This window comes from Heloderma suspectum, chromosome 2, assembly GCF_057233095.1.
Source record: "Heloderma suspectum isolate Gila_16-S chromosome 2, 16-S_ref, whole genome shotgun sequence".
Taxonomy (NCBI): domain Eukaryota; kingdom Metazoa; phylum Chordata; class Lepidosauria; order Squamata; family Helodermatidae; genus Heloderma; species Heloderma suspectum.
In genome coordinates this window covers 164,088,139-164,110,331 of record NC_139459.1, presented here as the reverse complement: position 1 = coordinate 164,110,331, position 22,193 = coordinate 164,088,139, and the positions used below count along the sequence as shown (strand labels likewise).

The 22,193-nt window shown below is 44.7% G+C and overlaps 1 protein-coding gene across 4 annotated transcripts in view; it reads right to left on the bottom strand.

The window, feature by feature from the left end:
• PRKCSH (PRKCSH beta subunit of glucosidase II) overlaps nucleotides 1-22,186 on the bottom strand; it is a 67,871-nt gene extending 45,685 nt beyond the window's left edge. For 2 of the 4 annotated variants that reach the window (XM_084835676.1, XM_084835677.1), the window contains exons 1-9: nucleotides 22,137-22,186; nucleotides 19,481-19,596; nucleotides 18,563-18,679; nucleotides 16,380-16,475; nucleotides 16,223-16,280; nucleotides 14,324-14,441; nucleotides 13,630-13,759; nucleotides 4,249-4,333; nucleotides 3,255-3,333 (exon numbers count right to left, since the gene is read on the bottom strand). In XM_084835676.1, the coding sequence (XP_084691802.1) occupies nucleotides 3,255-3,333; nucleotides 4,249-4,333; nucleotides 13,630-13,759; nucleotides 14,324-14,441; nucleotides 16,223-16,280; nucleotides 16,380-16,475; nucleotides 18,563-18,679; nucleotides 19,481-19,568 (771 nt within the window). In that variant the 5' untranslated portion in view covers nucleotides 19,569-19,596; nucleotides 22,137-22,186. The remainder of the gene's footprint in view (nucleotides 1-3,254; nucleotides 3,334-4,248; nucleotides 4,334-13,629; nucleotides 13,760-14,323; nucleotides 14,442-16,222; nucleotides 16,281-16,379; nucleotides 16,476-18,562; nucleotides 18,680-19,480; nucleotides 19,597-22,136) is intronic. The other 2 variants (XM_084835674.1, XM_084835675.1) reach the window with 1 other exon arrangement.
• Nucleotides 22,187-22,193: the final 7 nt, after the last annotated feature.

Below are 22,193 nucleotides of genomic sequence, written 5' to 3'. Positions count from 1 at the left end.
TTTAATAGTGTGTGCGTGCGCGCGCGCGTGTGTGTGTGTGTGCACAGTTAGTTTCTATTTTTAATAGCTTTTACTTATTTCTGTGAACTGCTTTCAAAGGGCCACTGGCCATGCTAGCTGAGGATGATGGGAGTTGCAGTCCAACACACCTGGAAGGCACCATATTGGGGAAAGATGAGCTAATGAAACATCCACCTGTTTTTGACTAAAAGTAGATGGAGGTGCTGTATCTTTGTTATTGTACTGCGTGGGAAAGCGACTGAACAGCCACCAGTCGTTCGAGAAAAGAAGGGAATGAAAGTAGTGGTCCCCTCTGCCTTTCCACCCCTAGAAACTGGAGGCTCCATTTACTTGTCATAGATGCTGATATACCTATCCACCCCAAATTTGCCTAATCCTCTTTTAAAGTAATTTAAACTAGTGGCTAATTGCACATTTGGGGGCAGTGATTCTCTCAAGTTAATCATACTGATGGAGCCCTCCAAATGTTTTGTATTACAACTCCTATAACCTCTGACAATTAGCCACAGTGGCTGAAGCTTATGGGAGTTACAGTCCAAACCCTATGGAGGGCACCAGGTTGCCTACCCCTGGAGTAAAGAGGTACTCAGAGTGTGTGGAATGCTCTGAACTGTGCAGGACTGCAACAGGCATTCCACAGTCTTCCTGTGATAGCTCAGCTGCCAGCAAAAAGAGCCTGAACACACTCTCAAGTAGAACAAAGTTAGCATTACTGCCATTTTGTGGCCACCTCAGACAAAGACCCAGTTCGCACGTAATACCATGATGCGTGTCAGGCGTGTTCTGAGGCCATTTTGAAGATTCAACCACTGACTGGGCTGATCAAGGGTTGCTACATGACATTTGAACCCAGACATGACTCGGTTCACACAACATGATAAACCACACTTGAGGGTTGCTGTTGAACCGAGGGTTGTTGTTGAACCACAATTATCATATTGTCTAAACCCAGCTGAGCTAATAAACTATGGTTTGTTAACCATGAACGAGCCATAAAGAGAACCCATGGTTTGTTCTTGGATTGCGAACTGTGAGTATAAAAAAGTATAAATCTTGCAATATTCTGAAAATCAAAGAAAACTGCTCTACAAAGATAAAGGAATCAAGACTGAGAGCCACAGGAAGGAGAGTGGAGCCTGCCCCAAGTCGAGGTCCTATCCGCTAAACAGTGGTTGCCTCACAACTAGGGAACTCCCTTCTTTTCTAGTGTACTCACTCAAACCTGAACCATTCTGGAAGAGTCATAAGAATCCTCTACGAAAGCTAGTTTTAAGCTTCCACAGGAAGCACATTTCTACACTGTAACCCAGCCTTCCCCAAACTGATAGTCTCCAGATGTTTTGGACTACAGCAGCCATCAACCCCAGCCAGCATGGTCAATGGTCAGAAATACTGAGAGTTATAGTCCAAAACATGTGGAGGGCACCAGGTTGGGGAAGGCTGCTGTAACCCCACATAAGCCTTATGGAAGGGAAGATCTGAAAGTCCAAATGAGGTCCCAATTAGATGCCCACTCAACCCAGATTGCAGCATCCCACAGAAAGCAGAAATGTGCACAGCAAATATCTCTTGAAAACTGAAGCCAGACTGCCAAGCAGCACAAGACAAAAGAAAGCAACACCTCCGGGAGCTCAAATGCATTGTTTCTGGCTCTAGGCAAACCCCGAGCAGAATGAGCCTCCCCCTGCCCCCCCACAAGAGCAGCTTCATTGGTTGCAGCTTTATGCCACTTCATATCCTGCATTTTTCAGCCAAAAGTCATAATTTTTCACCCAATGTGGCACACAGGACCTTGTAGCATTGCACTGAAGAACACCTGAAAGTTTCTGGACCAAGAGGTGGCGAAAATGTAGCCTCCAAGGCACTTGGGAAGGCTCTCATTATGAGGATCCCAGCTGTCACTTAAAAATACGTGTATTTCAAGTTCTCAGAGCTGAAAAGGTGGCAGCAAAATGATGGCTGCATTTTCCAATGTAAAAGGTGGGAGAAATGGGAGAAAAAAGAAGACACTTGTGACTTGTTAATTCATTTAACTATGAGGATTTGTGTTACTACTGCAGGAGTCAGACATGCATCTAGCGCAGGCATAACATTTCCCAGTCTCTTAACTGCAACTAGTTTTAAACCTGCTTCAAACCCTAGTTTCAAGCTAACTGTGCTGAACTCGGGGACAGATGAAATCAGAGAGAGAACAGCAGGTGCTCCTGACACCTCTTAACCATGGTTAAGAACTGGGAAGTGTCACTTCTGCTCCAGGCCATGCAAGCCGGTGAGTGCTCAATTTGGCACTCTCCTGAAAAAGCACAAAAATAGTATAGGCAAGTTGCGTATATCAACCTCTGTACGAATGCACACTGCCAGGTGTACAAAATATCTTTGGGGGAGGGGGAGAGGACATTATGTGAATCTACTTTATAATCAAGATTTTTGAACAACTCCAGAGAAGTATCGGAAAGTGAGAGCAACATGCCCACCAACTGTGGCAAGGCATGGGAGTGTCACGTAAACTTCATCACCATACGCGTGCTGGCCTTGGCTCCCTGATATACTGTCCGTTTCTGCCCCAGCGCTTGGGAGGTGAACAGACCAGCCACCACTGCAACAAGGATTCAAGCACCGACAACTGATAGGAAGCTGCTTTATGCTGAGTCAGCCCACTGGTCCATCTGGCCCAGTATTGTCAACACTGACGGGCAGCAGCTCTCCAGAGTTCCAGGCAGGAGTCTTTCCCTGCTCTACCGGGAGATGCTGAGCATTGAACCTGGGACCTTCTAACATGCAAAGCAGGTGCTCTACCACTGAGTTACAGCCCCTCCTGATCTGACAGAGGGTGGACACTTCCAGAAAGAGAGCTAATGAGCACATGCAGGGCAAATCATATTGGCAATGGCTGGAAGAGTGGTATCAACTAGAGCAGAGTATCTTCAACAGAACACTGCTGACCCCCAGGACATCCCCCTTTGGCAAGACCCAGTTTTCAGGAAATAACAGCGATAGATATCAAGTCCTGCTGGTTTTCTCCACTACCACCTCCCAGACTCCACCTTCCCTCCAAGCATCAAGTGGTATCCAACCTGACCTAATCTGGAGAGGGGGCAGAAAGAACCACCAAGTACGAAAAGCCCTTTGAAGTGGAAGGTCACCAGGCAAGAGCCAGGGATAACCATGGACAGCCATTACTGCTTGCATTGGAACAGCCTTCTGCTACAGGTACATACTCCCCATCATGATACCTGGGCTTCCGTTTCTGACAGGATCCCATCGCCATCCACATCCAGCTCAGGGTGTGTCTGAAGCTCAGCAATAGACACCCTGAAGACACAGGAAGGCAGACAAGCAATTAGGGTGCTAACCAAGTCTTTTGCAACTTTATTTATTTATTTATTGCATTTATACCCTGCCTTTTTTCCTCTTGCAAGGAACCCAAGGCGGCTTACATTATCCTCCTCCTCTCCATTTTATCCTCACAACAACAACCCTGTGAGGTGGGTTGGGCTGAGAGCCTGTGGCTGGCCCAAAGTCACCCAGTGAGCTTCCATGGCCGAGTGGGGACTAGAGCCCGGATCTCTCAGCTCCTAGTCCAACACTCTTGCCACTACACCACACTGGCTCTCAATACCTATGCCAAGTGCATTTTGGGTTCCTATGATTCCTAGCTTTTGTTTTAAAAAGAGCACGTTTTCAGCCCTTGTTAGTGCTTGCACAGTTTCTCTTGGCGATGCTTTAGGAGCAGAGTATCTTGGCTCAAAGAAAAGGCACAGGAAGCCTGAAAACCCCACCCTTCCTGCTCCTCTGCCTCTTTTTCAGTTCACCCACTGCTTAAAGGAGCAAGGACTGCCCAACTGTGCAGAGGATCTGATAGAAGCAGACAGAGCTTAGTAGCTCTTGCCACGAGGACTTCAGACCATGACTCAAGGAAAAGGGATTGGATTAAATGACCTACAGACCCTTCCACCTCTAAGCCTGGGAAGCTGCTTGGTGTCCTATTTAGATGTCGCTACTTAGAAACCACACACAGGGACTACTGCGTTACCACCCCATAAGCCAATGCAGCCTGAGATAGCAGTAATAAATGCTCCTCCTCCTACCACCCCCAACAAAATGCAAGAAGAGTTAAGCTGTAGAATTTCACATCAGGAAGAAAAAGGATCAGAAGCAGAATCAGGATCTATATGCTTGCCACATTCACTGGTACAGCCACTGAGAGGGGAATCAAATGAAACTCACATCCCATCTACATCATCATCCAGCTCCTGAAAGGCCTCTTCTGCCTTGGCTTGATCTCTTGCTGCTCTTTCAGCGGCTTTCTGTTCTGTTGCAAAGCAGATAGATAACAAGTTTTCTTTATTTAAAAAAAACCCTCAAGCTTATAAGGTCAGCTGCTTCCTCCAGCCACCAAAACAGCAGCACATTTGAATTCTGTGAGAACCCAAAAATCCTGCCCTAAAATCTTGCATCCCAAAGGGACAATAAGAGAAGGAGCGATCACATATGCATAAGCAGCTGGAGCCCTACCAAATGCTTCTCCCATTATTATGATATTTATGATCCACCAAAAGAACACATACCAACCATGCATTGTGCAAAAACAAAAAGGAAATGGAAAGGCATGTCCAACATTTATTTTGTTTATTTTTAATTTATAGCCATACTTAACTCATGACAAAGTTTTAAAGAATTTTTTTTAATGGAGCTCTTATAAGACTGAGTTGCACAACTCTTGGGCAGCCATTAAACCACTTTTTTTAACATGGTAACTGCCCTTAGACAAAACTAAGAACATATAGTAAGGGCCAGAAATATCGGAACAAGGATAACTGTTTCGGCAGTTGGCCTCTGTACACCACCACATTGAAGTTGAAAGGAAACAAACCCAGATCGGAGCGAAGTCAGGACTTTCAGCTGTAATTCAAGGGGTTTGACAAAAGTGGGGCACTAACCATTCAGGAAGTACAGCCAGTGGCATACACACACACCCATCGTTGGTGGCTCATAAGTAATGGAACAAACCAACATTGTTTCAAACTGAAGGATCACCTTTAATTTGTTGTTTATTCGGTCAGTCCCTTCCGACTTCGTGACTTCATGGACCAGCCCACGCCAGAGCTTCCTGTCGGCTGTCACCACCCCCAGCTCCCCCAAGGTCGAGTCCGTCACCTCCAGAATATCATCCATCCATCTTGCCCTTGGTCGGCCCCTCTTCCTTTTGCCTTCCACTTTCCCTAGCATCAGCATCTTCTCCAAGGTATTCTGTCTTCTCATTATGTGGCCAAAGTACTTCAGTTTTGCCTTTAATATCATTCCCTCAAGTGAACAGTCTGGCTTTATTTCCTGGAGGATGGACTGGTTTGATCTTCTTGCAGTCCAAGGCACTCTCAGAATTTTCCTCCAGCACCACAGTTCAAAAGCATCTATCTTTCTTCGCTCAGCCTTCCTTATGGTCCAGCTCTCGCAGTCATAGGTTACTATGGGGAAGACCACTGCTTTAACTATGCAGACCTTTGCTGTCAGTGTGATGTCTCTGCTCTTCACTATTTTATCAAGATTTGTCATTGCTGTCCTCCCAAGAAGTAAACGTCTTCTGATTTCCTGGCTGCAGTCAGCGTCTGCAGTAATCTTTGCGCCTAGAAAGACAAAGTCTGTCACTGCCTCCACGTTTTCTCCCTCTATTTGCCAGTTATCAATCAAGCTGGTTGCCATAATCTTGGTTTTTTTGAGGTTTAACTGCAACCCAGCTTTCACACTTTCTTCTTTCACCTTCATCATAAGGTTCCTCAGCTCCTCCTCGCTTTCAGACATCAAAGTGGTATCATCTGCATATCTGAGATTGTTAATGTTTCTCCCAGCGATTTTAACTCCAGCCTTTGATTCATCAAGCCCAGAACGTTGCATGATGTGTTCTGCGTACAGGTTGAATAGCTAGGGTGAGAGTATACAACCCTGCCGTACTCCTTTCCCAATCTTAAACCGGTCCATTGTTCCGTGGTCTGTTCTTACCGTTGCTACTTGGTCATTATACAGATTCCTCAGGAGGCAGACAAGATGACTTGGTATCCCCATCCCACCAAGAACTTGCCACAGTTTGTTATGATCCACACAGTCAAAGGCTTTAGAATAGTCAATAAAACAGAAATAGATGTTTTTCTGAAACTCCCTGGCTTTCTCCATTATCCAGTGGATATTGGCAATTTGGTCTCTAGTTCCTCTGCCTTTTCGAAACCCAGCTTGTACATCTGGCAATTCTCATTCCATGAATTGCTGGAGTCTACCTTGCAAGATCTTGAGCATTACCTTACTGGCATGTGAAATAAGTGCCACTGTTCGATAGTTTGAACATTCTTTGGTGCTTCCCTTTTTTGGTATGGGGATATAAGTTGATTTTTTCCAGTCTGTTGGCCATTCTTGTGTTTTCCAAATTTGCTGGCATATGGCATGCATCACCTTGACAGCATCATCTTGCAAGATTTTAAACAGTTCAGCTGGGACACCATCATCTCCTGCTGCCTTGTTATTAGCAATGCTTCTTAAGGCCCATTCAACCTCACTCTTCAGGATGTCTGGCTCTAGCTCACTGACCACACTGTCAAATCTATCCTCGATATTATTATCCTTGCTATACAGATCTTCCGTATATTCTTGCCACCTTTTCTTGATCTCTTCTGCTTCTGTTAGGTCCTTGCCATCTTTGTTTTTGATCATACCCATTTTTGCCTGGAATTTACCTCCGATGTTTCTAATTTTCTGGAAGAGGTCTCTTGTCCTTCCTATTCTATTATCTTCTTCCGCTTCTGCACATTGCTTGTTTAAAAATAATTCCTTATCTCTTCTGGCTAACCTCTGGAATTTTGCATTTAATTAGGCATATCTCCCCCATCACTGTTGCCTTTTGCTTTCCTTCTTTTTTGGGCTGCTTCCAGTGTCTCAGCAGACAGCCATCTTGCCTTCTTGGTTTTCTTTGGGACGTTTTTTGTTGCCGCCTCCTGAACAATGTTGCGAACTTCTGTCCATAGCTCTTCCGGGACCCTATCTACTAAATCTAGTCCCTTAAATCTATTCTTCACCTCCACTGCATATTCATGAGGAATATTCGTGAGCTCATATCTAACTGATGTGTGGGTCTTCCCTATTCTCTTTAGTCTGATTCTAAATTGTGCGATAAGAAGTTCGTGATCTGAACTACAATCAGCTCCAGGTCTTGTTTTTACCGACTGCATAGATGTCCGCCACCTTTGGCTACAAAGGATGTAGTCAATCTGATTTCGGTGTCGACCGTCTGGTGAAGTCCATGTATAAAGTCGTCTCTTAGGTTGTTGGAAGAGAGTGTTTGTTATGCACAGTGAGTTGTCTTGGCAAAATTCTATCAGCCTATGTCTTGCTTCATTTTATTCTCCCAGACCATGCTTGCCTGTAATTCCAGGTGTTGTTCAACTACCCACCTTAGCATTCCAGTCTCCTGTAATGAAAATAACATTTTTTTTGGCATACTATCCAGTAGGTGCTGCAGATCCTCATAGAACTGATCTACTTTTGCTTCTTCAGCATCTGTGGTTGAGGCGTATATTTGGATCACTGATGTTAAATGGCTTACCCTGAATTCGAATTGAGATCATTCTGTCATTTTTTGGATTGTATCCAAGCATATCTCTGGCTGTACTAATCCACTTTATTATTAATTATGAAGGCTACTCTATTTCTTCTGTGGTCCTCTTGTCCACAGTAGTAGATCTGGTGGTCATTTGATGTGAAGTGGCCCATTCCAGTCCATTTCAGTTCACCGACACACAAAATGTCTATATTTAATCTTGACATCTCCCCAATAACCATATCCAATTTGCCCTGGCTCATAGATCTTACATTCCAGGTTCCTATGGTGTGTTGATCTTTAGAACATCGGATTCATCGTTCACCACCAGCACCATCGGCTGCTAGCCGTCCTTTCGGCTTTGAGCTAGCTGCGTCATCACATCTGGGGCTAGTTGAACTTATCCTCTGTTCCTCCCCAGTAGCATTTTGACCATCTTCCGACCTGGGAGTCCCATCTTCCGATGGTATACCAACATATCTCTGGCTGTACTAATCCATTTAGTTTTCATGGCAAGAATACTGGGGTGGGTTGCCGTTTCCTTCCCCAGGGATCGTATTTAGTCTGACCTCTCTGCCATGACCTTCCCATCTTGGGTGTCCCTTCACGGTTTAGCTCACGACATCATTGAGGTGCTCAAGCTCCAGCACCACGACAAGGTAACGATCTCCTTTGCTGAAGATCGCCTTTAATACCTGGATGAAAATCCTTTGCAGTCAATGACTGCCTCAAGTCTGGAACCCATGGACATGACCAAATGCTGAGTTTCCTCCCTCAAGATGCTTTGCCAGGCCTTTACTGCAGGCAGCTGCCTTCAGCTGCTGCTTGTTTGTGGGTCTTTCTGCCTTCAGTCTTGTCTTCAGTAAGTGAAAAGCATGCTCTCTTGGGTTGAGATCAGGTGACTGACTTGGCCATTGAAGAACAGCCCACTTCTTTGCCTGCTGCTTGGGTACCTTTTGCTGTATGTTTCGGGTCATTATCCACCTGCAATATGAAGCGGCGTCCTATCAGTGTGGCAGCATTCGGCTGAATCTGAACAGAAATATAGCCCTATACACTTCAGAATTCATCCTGCTGCTTTTATTAGCAGCCAGGTCATCAAGAAACACCAGTGACCCGGTTCCATTGGCAGCCATACATGCCCATGCGATAACACTGCCTCCACCATGTTTGACAGACGATGTGGTATGCTTTGGATCATGAGCTGTTCCTTTCCTTCGCCATACTTTTCTCTTCCCATCATTCTGGTACAAGGTAATATTGGTTTAATCAGTCCAAAGAATCTTATTCCAGAACTGGGCAGGCTTTTTTAGGTGTTTGCTGGCAAAAGCTAATCTGGCCTGTCTGTTCTTGAGCATTACCAGTGGTTTGCACCTTGTTGGGAGGCCTCTGTATTTACATTCATAAAGCCGTCTCTTGACCATAGTTGCTGACAATGACATGCCTACCTCCTCAAGAGTGTTCTTGACCTGGCTAGATGTTGTGAAAGGGTACCTCTTCACCATGAGCAGAATTCTGCAGTCATCCACTTTAGCTGTCTTCCGTGGTCTTCCAGACCTTTTGCTGTTGCTGAGCTTGCCAGTTAATTCCTTCTTTTTCAGGATGTTCCAAACTGTTGTGTTGGCCACTCCCACTGTTTTTGCTACCTCTCAGGTTTATTTTGTTTCCTCAGCCTAATGATAGCCTCCTTCACTCGCATGGACACCTCTTTGGACCTCATGTTGGGAGTTCCATTGAACAGGTACCAAATGCAAATATAACACTCAGAACCACCTCCAGGCCTTTTATCTGCTTGATTGGTCATGGGGTACCCAAGAAACAGGCCACACCTGGCCATGCAGCTGCTTGTCAGCCATTCATTCCATTACTTCTGAGCCACCAACAATGGATGTGTGTGTATGCCACTGGCTGTCCTTCCTTAATGGTTAGTGCCCCACTTTTCTCAAACCCCTTGAATTACAGCTGAAAGTCCTGACTTCGCTCCCATTTGGGTGTGTTTCCTTTCAACTTCAATGTGGTGGTGTGCAGAGGCCAACTGCCAAAACAGTTATCCTTGTTCCAATATTTCTGGCTCTGACTGTAAAAGCAGTCCTGCTGGTGCAGACAAGCCAAGTCCATCTGAGGCCCTTCTCTCTGTGCCCCCTCTGCGAAATGTTTGGACAACGGTGATGAGAGAAGGGGCTTTTTCTGCACTAACCCCCTCCGCCCCCAATTATGGAATGCTCTCCCCAGGGAAGTTTGCCTGATGCCGATTCCGTCATCCTTTCAGCACCACATAAAGACTTCTCTTCTCTCAGTCATATGGATAGTTCTGAGCAACCTTCCCCACCTGGTGCCCTCCAGATGTTTTGGAGTTCAAATCCCATCAGCCCCAGCCAGCATGGCCAATGGTCAGAAAAGCTGGGTGCTGTAGTCCAAAACATCTGGAGGACACAAAGCTGGGGAAGACTGGTTTTAAGGACCATGGTGGTTATTTCTGCTGTTCTTTCCTATGCTGGATGGGGAATGATCTTCGGGATGGACATTTTTAAGTAAATTTACATGATTGTCATGAATATGCTATTGTTTTGAGACTCCTTTTGGTTGTGTGAAGTGACATATAAATTTAATTAAAAATGAAACATTAAGCCTAGCATCCCAATTCCAACAGCAGCCAAGCAGATGCTTCCAAGGAGCCAAACCAGGAAGTGAAGGGAACAGCCCGCTGCCACTGTTTGCCCTCAATCCAAGAGCAACTGATATTCAGAGGTATCTTGCCCTGAACACATGCGATAACATCCAATGGTGGTGCAGTGCCAGGGCTAATGATGTTGTGCTGGCGTAAGCCAAAGCTAGCGCAACATCATTAGCGTCTCCAAGTGTAAAGGGAAAACGTGGCTTTTTGCCACTGAAATTTGGCAGTAGTGCTGAATTTGCAGCAGCAAATAACCTTTGCACTAGCATTGCTTTACAAGAGCACAATCTCATCAGCGTTAGTGCTGTGCCACCATCAGAGATGTGAAGACCCAGAAAAAGAAAGGGGGGGAATCGGGGGGGGGAATCGGGGGGGGGAATCGGGGGGGGGAATCGGGGGGGGGAATCGGGGGGGGGAATCGGGGGGGGAATCGGGGGGGGAATCGGGGGGGGGAATCGGGGGGGGGAATCGGGGGGGGAATCGGGGGGGGAATCGGGGGGGGAATCGGGGGGGGGAATCGGGGGGGGAATCGGGGGGGGAATCGGGGGGGGGAATCGGGGGGGGGAATCGGGGGGGAAACATTCCCCCCCAAAGCACTGTTTTTGTCCCCATCCCCCCAACTGGAAAATTAACAGCTTTAAACTATGAAATATTTTCTTTCAGAATAGTACATAAAATATTTAAGGTATTTATATATTGTTACCCAGCCTTTACTTTCCCAGAAATTATTTCTAAAAATTATGTAATATGACGACTTTTATAGAAAGACAAGAGATGAAAAATGTCTGGAAATAATGAAGCCATGGGGAAAAATGTTTTTTTATCCCCTCTGTAAGTTTCCCAGCATAGTTATTCCATTCCTTATTAAAAGTATTGATTGAGTACATCTTTACTGACAGACACTTAAGGATGCTCCAAAGTCATGCTCAGTTTCCCAACGTGTGAGTAGAGTCGCCATATCATAATCTGGAACAAAATGTGCATCCAGTGTTTCTGGGCTTGGTCTGGCTAAATGTTGCAGCAGTCAATTAATGTGATTTTAATCTAAAGCCCACATGTGAAAGGAACATTGTAGATTATCCTGCCAAAGCCACCAGATGTGGTAGACCGGCACATGGCTTATCTCACACATTTCTTTTTTCCTTTTTTAAAAATTAATTTTGAGACTTGAATCTATAGAACTCACTGCCACAGTTTTTAGAAAAGTTCTCAGTAGGGAGTGCTGCTTCACCTATAAAACCTTTTAACAGCTGCTGCTAAAATTAACCATCTCTACCTAAAAGAAACTTAGTAGCCTGGTCCCTTTGGCAGAGGCTTGGGATTAAAACCACCACTAGAGACAACCTTTCAAAATGAACAAAAATAAGATGCTCATTAATGGCAATTCTTTACAAGTAAAATAAATAAAACATCACTTTTCAAACAGGTTGCTTACCATTCCTAAGTAGAGTCTTTCCTAGTTAAATAAAATCTCAATAGCTTTTCCTTCAGGTCAATTTACTTAAAATCCACCCCATAAACAGGAACAGGTTTAGGAATTTCCCTAAACTTCCTTACAAATAGGAACAGATCCTGTACACCAGCTTTCAGTTCTTCCTGCTTCTTTTGGCTTCTAGGATGATTTAGATGTTTCAGGGGCCACTTGCTCTGATCAGACATTAAATAGGAACCTAAAATACATTATGCATAATTTGCTTTGCTCCTAAAATTATCATGTTTGGCATATTGCATTTAAAAGTATAGTTTATTCAGACAAGAATTACTAATTTACTCAGTTTACTTTTAAAAGTTTAAGTTTAATGATAATTTTATGAGCAAACCAAGTTATTTGTTACTAAAGCAGCCTTCCCCAATCTGATGTTTTCCAGATGTTTTGGACTACAAAACCCAGCATTCTTGACCATTGGCCACGCTGGCTGGGGCTGATGGAAGCTAAAGTTCAAAACTTCTGGAGGGCACCTGGGTGGGGAAAGCTGTACTAAGCAACAAAGTGGTTTTACAGATCTAAAGAGGGCTAAAAAAAAGAGTGTTGTTTATTTCCCAAAATTTCTGTTTTTTTTCAGAAGAGTTTTTTTCATGGCTTCAAAATTTCTGGAAATTGTACCTCTCTAGCCACCATTGGATATTACCCAGATTTAAATATCACAACCTATAGCAGCTGAAAGACCTCTCACCTGCCATTAATTTGTCTAAGCTGAGTTTAAAGCCATCCAAGCCAGTGGACATCACTGCATCTTGTTGCATACAGTGAATTCTGTAAGTTAAACTATCCCAAACACACACACACACACACACACACTCACTCACATGATCCTGCCCAAAGTATGATAGGGGGGAAGTAACCCCCTCTCCCTAGGCCCTTAAATCTACTTGAGCTGTGAAGACTGCAGGAGATCATGGAAGTACGGCTCTACAGCTAGCGAAACAGGATCAGCCCTGCAGGCATATGAGACACAAGCTTGCCTCCAAACAAACCAGTTTTGGGCAACACCTGCCTGCAAAACCCCCACATCATCATCATCCCACCTTTTCCCCAATACTGGGACTCAAGGCGGCTTTACAACATTAAAAACTTATACAGTTAAAACCTATAAATAGAAATATACAGAAGTTTAAAATAGAATTAAATCATCAATATTAAAATTGTATAAAATATCACAATTTTAAAAGACAAGAAATATAAACTATAGTATCCATCTATCATATTCTCACAGGTCCAGACTAGCTATCCCCAAAGACCTGCCGGACCAAAAAAGTTTGTATGTACCTGTGAAAGCATACCAAGGAGGGTGCCACTCTCGCCTCCCTGGAAAGGGAGTTCCAGAGCTTCAGGGCAGCCACCGAGAAGGCCCTCCCCCACGCTCCCACCAGACGAGCCTGTGATGGTGGCAGGACTGCGAGAAGGGCCTCCTCTGAAGGTCTCAGGGCACGAGTAGCCATGTGAATGGTCAAGGACAAGGAAATTCATTCTTTCAGAAACATTTGGCTTGCCTGATCAGCAGAAGAAAAGTCAGGATGCTTTCCCTGAGCCATGCGATCTCCTGTGCCAAATTCATATATCTGCCATCTTTTCCCAAAGATCTCACTATTGGGACTTCTCAATTTTGTTAATCAGTTTCTGTCAGAGGCACTATCCTTTTACAATTCAGAAAATGCCATTTCCCATTCATTATTGGACTCTGTGCAAAACTTCCCTGCCACAGAACAACCTACTGCCCACTGCAGTTCATTCTCTCACACACACACGCTCATCTCTTTGGTCTCATCTCTTTAGAAGGAAGGCGGCTGGCTTGCAACGAACAAGGAGACTCCTAGTGTCACTAAATCCCTTCATATGGTACAGCGCACTCACCCTCCCAAGCTTTCTGGTGGATCTCTTTAGCTTCCTTTTCAGGCTTTTCAGCAGCTTCCTTCAGTGACTTCAGAGTCTCCACTTGCTCCTCTACAGACTTCTTGCCCTCCTGTAGCTCAGTCAGCTTTTTCTAAAAGGGGAGGGGAGAAAGAGGAAAAAAGAGGTCTTCTGAATACAACCCAAGACCAGCCCTTCCCATGACAGCATCACAAGCTACTAATTACCCTCTGTTTCAGTGCCAGTATGATCCAGTTTAGTTAAGGTCTCTTGAGGGGAACATGAGAGAAATGTCCAAGAAGGTGGGTATTGTTGAGCAATTGTTTTGTAAGGCTGCATAAACATAACTTGATATTACATTTTAAAAATGTATATGTACAACCAGTACTCCAGATAAGATGAAGTAACACAGGGACTGCAGAGGAGAAGCTTCCCAGCAAGCTCAGCTGCCAATGGGAAAGGTGCACAGAGTATCCCCCACCACACCTTGATTCAGTACCTCCTAGACCCCACTTCTCTTGGAAGGGTCTCATTTCCCAGCCAAATGCCTGCCTGAGAAGAGCCATTTCTTTACTTCCTCTGGTGCCCCCAAAATGGACCCATGAGAAGAAAATCACCCAGTCTCACAGCAGTGTTGGCAATGGGTAAGGTTCCTCCATCAGCAGGCTGCCTCCACTTCCTATGCCAGCCTCCTCACCTGTTTTTCTTCCTTTCTCTTACTTGCTTCTTCCATCAGGGCCTTCTTGATTTCAAAGCCTTCTCTGGCTACCTCAGCCTTCTGCTTTAATTCCTCCCGCTCCTTTCGCCCCATCTCTCTGCATGGGAGCAAGGAAAGAGACAGCCAGAGTTTAGCCCAAAGGTATCTTCCAATTGTGCACATAAAGAGACCCCAACCTGGAAGGGGCAGGGGTGGTCAAGGTTGCTTCAGGCATACAGCCTATAGCAGAATGGACAAAGCAACAAGGTGCAACCCAGGCAACGGCACAGTCACCAAGGGACTAGCTTGGGCTGTGTACCCAAAGACAGCTCTCAGTTTCACACACATGCAAGTTCTTATTCCAAAAAGCTCTATATTTAACGACATTTTCAGAATTGTGTGGTAGTAGGGCAAGAGCTATGGGTAACTTGAGGAGTATTTATTATTAATTTATTAGCCTTCAAATACATAAGAGAGGCTTATGATAAAATATTGAATGCACCATAAAATACTACATTAAAATAAGCTGAAGACAGCAAGTCTATAAACAGCAACATAAAAATAATCCAAGTAAGAGAGCACCACAAAATTTTATGTGTTCTCTCCCTGCAAATCCACACTACAACCTCTTTTGATCTTTAAAAAGCTGAAAACATTAGTTTCACAAGGCATTTTGGGATTATGTTTCTACTTTCCACTGTATTCATGCATGTGTTTTTTAGAATTTGATTTTAACTGGCATTATTATTTTGTGATTATGTGACAATTCTGTTTCAAACTTTATGGTTGTGAGCTACCCAATGGACCCAAATAGGGTGGAAAGGCAGGATAGAAATATACTAAGAAACACTAAAAGCCATGACCTACAGCAGGTATGGACAGCAGGCAGACTGGGATCTACTGGTAGATCTCTGGATGGTTTGCAGGAGATCGCAAGAGCTTCCGACTTATAATTGTCTAACAAAAATAACAAATGAAACAGGCTCCTCCACCCCAAATTAGGCAATTAAAATGAAGAAGGCTTGGTGCGGGGAACTGTGAGCTTAATTCTAGTATTGGAAAACAAAACCTGAACATGTGCTCAGAGGTACCCTATTCCTTAATTCTGCTCATTAATGATTATTTTCCCTTTGGGTCCAGCTGGTGAATCTTGCACTTCTACCAAAAAACAAGTAAACCCTGTAGAGCTGAAGTCTGCCCGCCTCTGACCTACAGAGCTGCTCTATTTACTGGGCAGGTTCACACAATCATTTTCAATCACAGTGGCTTAAATAAGCCACCATGGTTTGTGGCACATACCAGATGCCTCTGGGTACCCATTCCATAACCCAAGCCACACTCCTGAGTTGTTGCATCATCTGGACCGGGAGAGGGTGGGTTGTTGGGGTGGGTAACAAAACACCCACAACCCTAAAACAGCTCATGGGTTCTGGATGGTTTGTTAACCATGCCAACAACCCACCCTTGCTGGGTTCGGATAACACAACAACTTTTGAGCAGGGATTTGGTTACAACCCACCCACGGGCGCCCAGTACATGCTGCAAACCATGGTGGCTGAAGATGATTGTGTGAACCATGTCACTGTAGCCATTCATGAAAAATACAATGAACTGACAAAGCAACTTGTCTATTAAACAGATTCAGCCAGGTTATCATGGATTTTGTGTTCTGTTTTTAAAATTGTGGTTTTATCACTGAAATCATCTATGGTTAAACAATAAAACTGTTAAGTGGATTTCTTCAGACTGGGAAACTGGGATTCTCCTGGAAGCTACACAGACTTTGGAAGTTGGTACCTGGGACCAACAGTTTACCTTTTCCAAGCTAGCCCAATCCCAAACTAGCCCCTTGAACAAGCAGAGAAAAGCTTTCCTGAAAGGTTATCGACTATGGCTTACTTGCAGGTGTTTTCACACACAATGCCGCTGTTGTACTCATCTGTTGCATCACAGCAATCTGAAAGGGAGAAGACAAGGAGAGCCATTAACATCCACCCACTTGGGCTCAGCTGCCCACAGCCAGAGGACTCCATTGCCATGAGCTAGCAATGCTTACCGCAAATACCATCATTGATGCGAGAGGAGGGGATGTATTGAGGACGGTAGCCAGCATTGGAGCAGTGGAAGCGGCCATTGGGGCATGCAGCAGTCCCTGGGAAGATAGAGGATAGCTGTGGTTACATTTAACAAATGGGAGTGGGGGAGGAAAAGAGGAGGAACCATCCTAAGGCAGGATGAGGTTCGCCTCCCGCCCATGTCCAGGACACCTACAGCCCAACTTTACTTCCCCATCCTTCCCTCAGTTCTCTCCCCTGACCCCCAAATCCCTGACTGGAGTAAATTAGGTGAGCCATGAATGTGTTTGATTTGCCCACATTGAACAGTTGGGTTTTCTTTCATTTTTGCACAATGGACTGAGGAGGGTGAGGTCTGGATACACTGAATGGGTGACTTACAGCAAAGGGACAAAGATAAAAAATACTGTGAGAAAAGTCTAGGATCTATAGTTAGCAGAAGGTGGTCACAACACAATCACCGAAAACCCCATCCAATATATTTCCAGCTTTTAAAACTTTAAGAGAAGCCTACATATTCTGCTTTAGTGGCCTTAGGATATGCACCATGGCCTGATCAAAGCCCTACAGAGATTTAGATCTCTGCCCCAACCATAGTGTCAGCAGCAGACTCACAAACAACTTGCTACATTTCCGCCTTCTCCAGTCCCATAAAACAGACCTAGCTCAACCCTCTACACAAATGATTGGCTGAAGGAGGCCCTAAGCACAATGCTGCTCACCGCTGCTGCTGCAGAATCCTTTTCTCTATCTTGCGTTATCCTTCTGCAGCTACTCCTTCACCAGCCCTCTAGACAATCCCGTCTCGAGTCTGGAGCCAGACTTTATACCCCTCCCCATCACAACTACAACATGTGTGTAGTTAAATTTGTGCAGTTTCAGCACATATGTTCCTCTCCTATTCCCCCATTTGTCCATCCATGCAAGAGAAATCCATTTGCCATCTTTTGCATCTGCAATACCATTTCCTGCCTTGAGACCCAATTATAGAACAGTCTCCAGATTCAGACAAATATTATAAGAAGGGGCTAATCAATGTTTAACTACTGAACAGCCATCCTGGGAAACAGATCTACCTGCCATTCCTTCTCCTTCATGCATATAACCCTCATTTTACCATGGGAGAAAGGGAGGATAAAGCTAGGGGTCTATATGAAAAACCTGCCACAGGATGAAGGGCATAAATTATAACTTCCTCCCACCCTGACATATGGAAAGGAGGAAAACTGTTAGAGGAGTGGCTCATTGTTCTTATCCTGCCACTAAAACTTTCTGCAAAGTCACTCTGACTGCTCTGCCCTCTTCTATCACCATGAAGAGTTGATCTTTCTGGGTGACAGAAAGGTCACCCAAAAATCACTCACAAGCATAAACAAAAACATATTCACTCCCTATCTGGCCTTTACAACCTACCCTGTCCCATGACTTCTGGACAGATTGCAGTAAACTGTGTATAAACAGAATACAGACATGACCACAAAGCCTCAGTCTTACTGAAAATGGAATTAGGACATATAATATTTTCAAAAATCAATTTTATCATTCCTACTCTTTAACCCCTTTTACATTCACATTCTCTGCCCCATGCTCTGAAGAGAAATGTAAGACAACCATTCCATCCCCCCTACTCCCCACCTTCAATGCAGGCTCTCTTGCCAAGGTTGACAGCAGGAGCAAGGTACAGGTCCCGCCCTGTCTCATACATCCTATCCCCAAGCTTTGAGAAGATAATGCCAAGTGGGTGCTTAGCAGCTGCTCAGAGATAGGCGGGGGCCTAGTCTCTTCTGCTGAAGTGTTCTTCTCTTCTTTGCAATTCTTTTTTTAAAGTTTTGTATAAGGGAAAGGAACACTCCACTGCTGATAGTCTAACACCACAATCCTATACATGTCTACTCAGAAGTAAGCCCCACTGAGTTCAGTTGGACTTAAACCCAGGTAAGTGCATATAGGAGTGGAGCATAATAGGATTAATAGAGATGGGAGTATTGGATGGGAGTGCTAGTGTCCCTTGCTGAGAGGGGGAGGCATATGATGAGGGATGGGTAACCCTGTGAAGCACAATATTAGAAAACATCTAATTACAGCAGCAATTATAAGGAGCAAGGCTCATTGATGGGGGCAAGGTATGCTAGTGGGGCAACTCTGAATTACATGCCTCACTTACCTGGCTCATCTGAGCCATCTCTGCAGTCACAGTAATCATCATTGACTCTATCAAAGGCTATCGTTGCAGAGCCATCTAGACAAGTGAATGGCTTTGATTCGTCATAGAAATGATGGTCTGTAGATGACAGAAAGACACTTGGATTCAAGCAAGGGAAGCACTGAACACAAATACGCCAATCCAGATAGCTATCCAAGCCAGATGGCCAATATCCCAAGCACAGAGCAACACAGCACACATTTTGGGTGACAAACATGATGCTAAATAGGCCACAATGAATTATTACCCCCTTGCGGAAAGTGAAACTAAACTGGGCAGGAGTCCTCCTCCTGGACACATGGGAAGAGGAGAGGGGAGGAGGGAGTACATGAGCCCAAGACTTCACTTGGGCTCACTATAGGTCATGCACATAACACTAAGTCCTGGCTGGGCATTGGGCATTACATGCAAACCAAGCTGCCGCTGAAAGAACCGAGACTGCTCAGAGAATAATGAGAATTAGGAAATGGACCAAGTCTGTCACATTTCTACTTACCAACAAGGAATAGAAAGTCACTGGAAGTGCACCCATCCTCTGCAGGAAATAAGTGCATGCGTGGCCTGAAGTATCAGGACACTGGCGCTTTGTTTCTTGTTTTGGAAACAGAATGAAGTGTAGGACAGAAGGTAAAAGCAGCCCCAACACATGGAGTCCCTTTCCTCCCTCATGCCTCCATTTCTCACCCAGAAAAACAAACAGTTATTACACTGAAGCTAACAAATCAAAGACGCATCCACAGATTTACAAAACAGGCAGATATGCCTGTTTCCAGCCTCCACATCAATAGGAACAGGAGGAGTTGCCTCCTGATGGAACAATGCGTTACAGGAGAATTTCCAAGTTGCCACCTAGCTTGGTATTGTCTGCTAGGAACTCACTCGTTAGGGAGACACCTCGTGGGCGCTTCACTTCCACTGGAGAAGCCAGGCCAGAAAGCAAGAGCACCACTAGAGGCAGAAGCAGCATGATTCTCAGCCCAAAGCAGCAGCAGCTCCTGAGGCAAAGGGAAATAGATAACATAAGAACATCTCTGCTGGATCAGACCAAAGACCTATCTGATCCAACAATGGCCAAACAAATGCCTGGTTGTGCAACAGCACCCCTCCCCCCTCCTCATACTCCCCAGCAGTTGGTATCCAGAGGCATACTCGCTCCAATACAGGAGGTATTACACAGCCATCCTGCCGATAGCCATTGACAGCCTTAACTTCGATTAAAAGGATTGTTACTACTGAAGTATCCCATTGTACCAAAAATAGGTGGAGGGGGAAGACATAGAATCTTCCTTCCCCTCCCATCAAAAGCACAATTCCCTTCACATTTCAAGAACTTACTTCGCGTTCAGGAATTTGGTTTGGCCAACTTTTAAACTCAAAGCCTACTCCACACTTTTAAATTACCCAGGTTTTTAAACAGAGACACACACCATTTATGATTTCTATCAAGGCTGGAAAATCCCAGGAGGCTGTTCTCCTATGTGCCCAGAAATGTGATTCTGAAGTCTGGAATTTCTCTCAGCCCCATGAAAGTCTGGGACATAAACATCTTGCATTCCTGACTAAGAATTCCTGTTACTATTTTTCAATCACTGGTCATTTAAAATAATGATTTCAATTGCTTTTTATTCTGGTGTGTCCCACTTCCAGCGGCCTGTTTTCATTAGTAACAGGTCTGATCCCACCCCAAGATCTGGGCTATCAGGGACTGTTAGGACTGGAAATTGGATGCTGAGTGGGAACAGACATGCATTTACTGAACTCGAGGTCCCCACAAAAATCACAACAGTCATTACTAACAGTCATGTTAGCATGAAGATGCTAACAAAGGCTTCTCTTTTATAATGGATCTGTTCTAACAGAGAGAGCTACATAGAATGTGGATCTACATCACCACACTGACATCTTCATGTTCTTGCCAGTGGCAGACTCACAATGGGATCATAAAGATCCACACAGTAAGGTTTTATATATATATGCTGCAGCTAGAAGAGGAATGACTCTCTGTAAGAAGGCCCTAGGTGGCATCCCCATAGTAACTACATGTTCTGGTCCTTAGGGGTTGAGCTTCGCTTCATATCATTGTCCAACCAGTTGCTGTATCTGGGGTTGGGAAAAGATTCATGCACACCCCTTCCAAGCCGGGCAGGCTCATAATCCAAGGGAACTTTTGCCTTTACTTATTCTGAACTGCTCAGAAAGCTTTGGCTATTGAGTACCACAAACCTCCCATGCTTCTTCTGCCTTTAAAGCCCAGCTATAATGAACCTGGCTTATATCAGCCAAGATTTGATCAGCTTGATGTTACCTACTTCTATTTTTAAAAGGCAAAACTCCATTTTGAGAGATAGCCAGCAAAGTAGTTAGTCCTAATGAGTATTTCTATATCAAAACAACTCCTTCTCCACTTCCCATCCTGCCTAATTAACAGTTGTCCAATAACTGCTCAGTATCTTGAAATGCTCTTAACATAGGACTAAGCAATCTGGTTCCCCTCCAGATGTTTTGGACAATTTCCATAATACCTGATCATTGGTAATGCTGACTAGGGCTGATGGGAGTTAATTTCCTAACCACCTGGTGAGCACCAGGTTGCCTATGCCTGCTCTAACAGAATTTCCCAATTCCTAGCTAGACTAACCCCAATGGGTGTAAATTAGAACTTCTGTCCTTCCATACCAGTAGTTCAACATTTTAATTCATGTCAATTCATTTAATTGGAGTCAATTTAATTAATTAGCATGGACAGTAGAAACCTCAGCTAGTCTAAACTGATCGGGTTCTATGACTTGTATGATGCACATTACAAAAGATGAATGGCCACTCTTTGCTAATTCTTGATAGCACTTTCAAAAAGCTCTGCAGCCAAGGAGTTCTATTTTTGGAACTACAGGTTAAGTTCTTGTTGATCAATTGCACTCATTTTCATCCAGGTTCCAACCACCTACATATGACTAAATACTCTGTTTTATACTCAGCCGCTAAACAGAGATTTTTTAGGTTTGTAAGATAATACGAAATAATCACCGAGGAGAAACTGAGGGGATTTCCAAATGCTTAGCGGACATAAAGTATTAACTACAGAGTGTCCCTTTGGATTAGTGGCAACCGACTAATAACTTTTTGGAGGTTTTTGAAATTTAAGGGGAAACAACCGAGACTCAAAGACTTGGAGCCTTTTGCTTAACTGTTTAGCCCTGGGTTCCCCTGATAACAGCACCCCCCCTTCGCCGGGTCCTCTGTGCAATCCAAGACACTCAGGAGTCTGGTGGCAACCACAAATAATGGCTAGTTAGGCCTGGACCACATGAAAAGGGTAACGTGCTTTCCATGCCATACCCTCCGCCAGCTCGGTGAGCTCTTTCACGTGGCGACCGACTGCTACAGCGAGCCACCCGTAGCCCAGATTCACGTACAGGTGCCGCCCCCACTCCCCCCGCTTCTCCCCGACCCACTTGGGAAACCTGCCCTAGAGAACAGCCCCCACACGCGCTACTCCCTCATTCATGAGCATTACAAGCCCAGCCGCCTCCCTTACCAACCGGGCGCGGAAATCCGCGTGGAAAATGGTCCTAAGTCCACCGCTACAAACCGG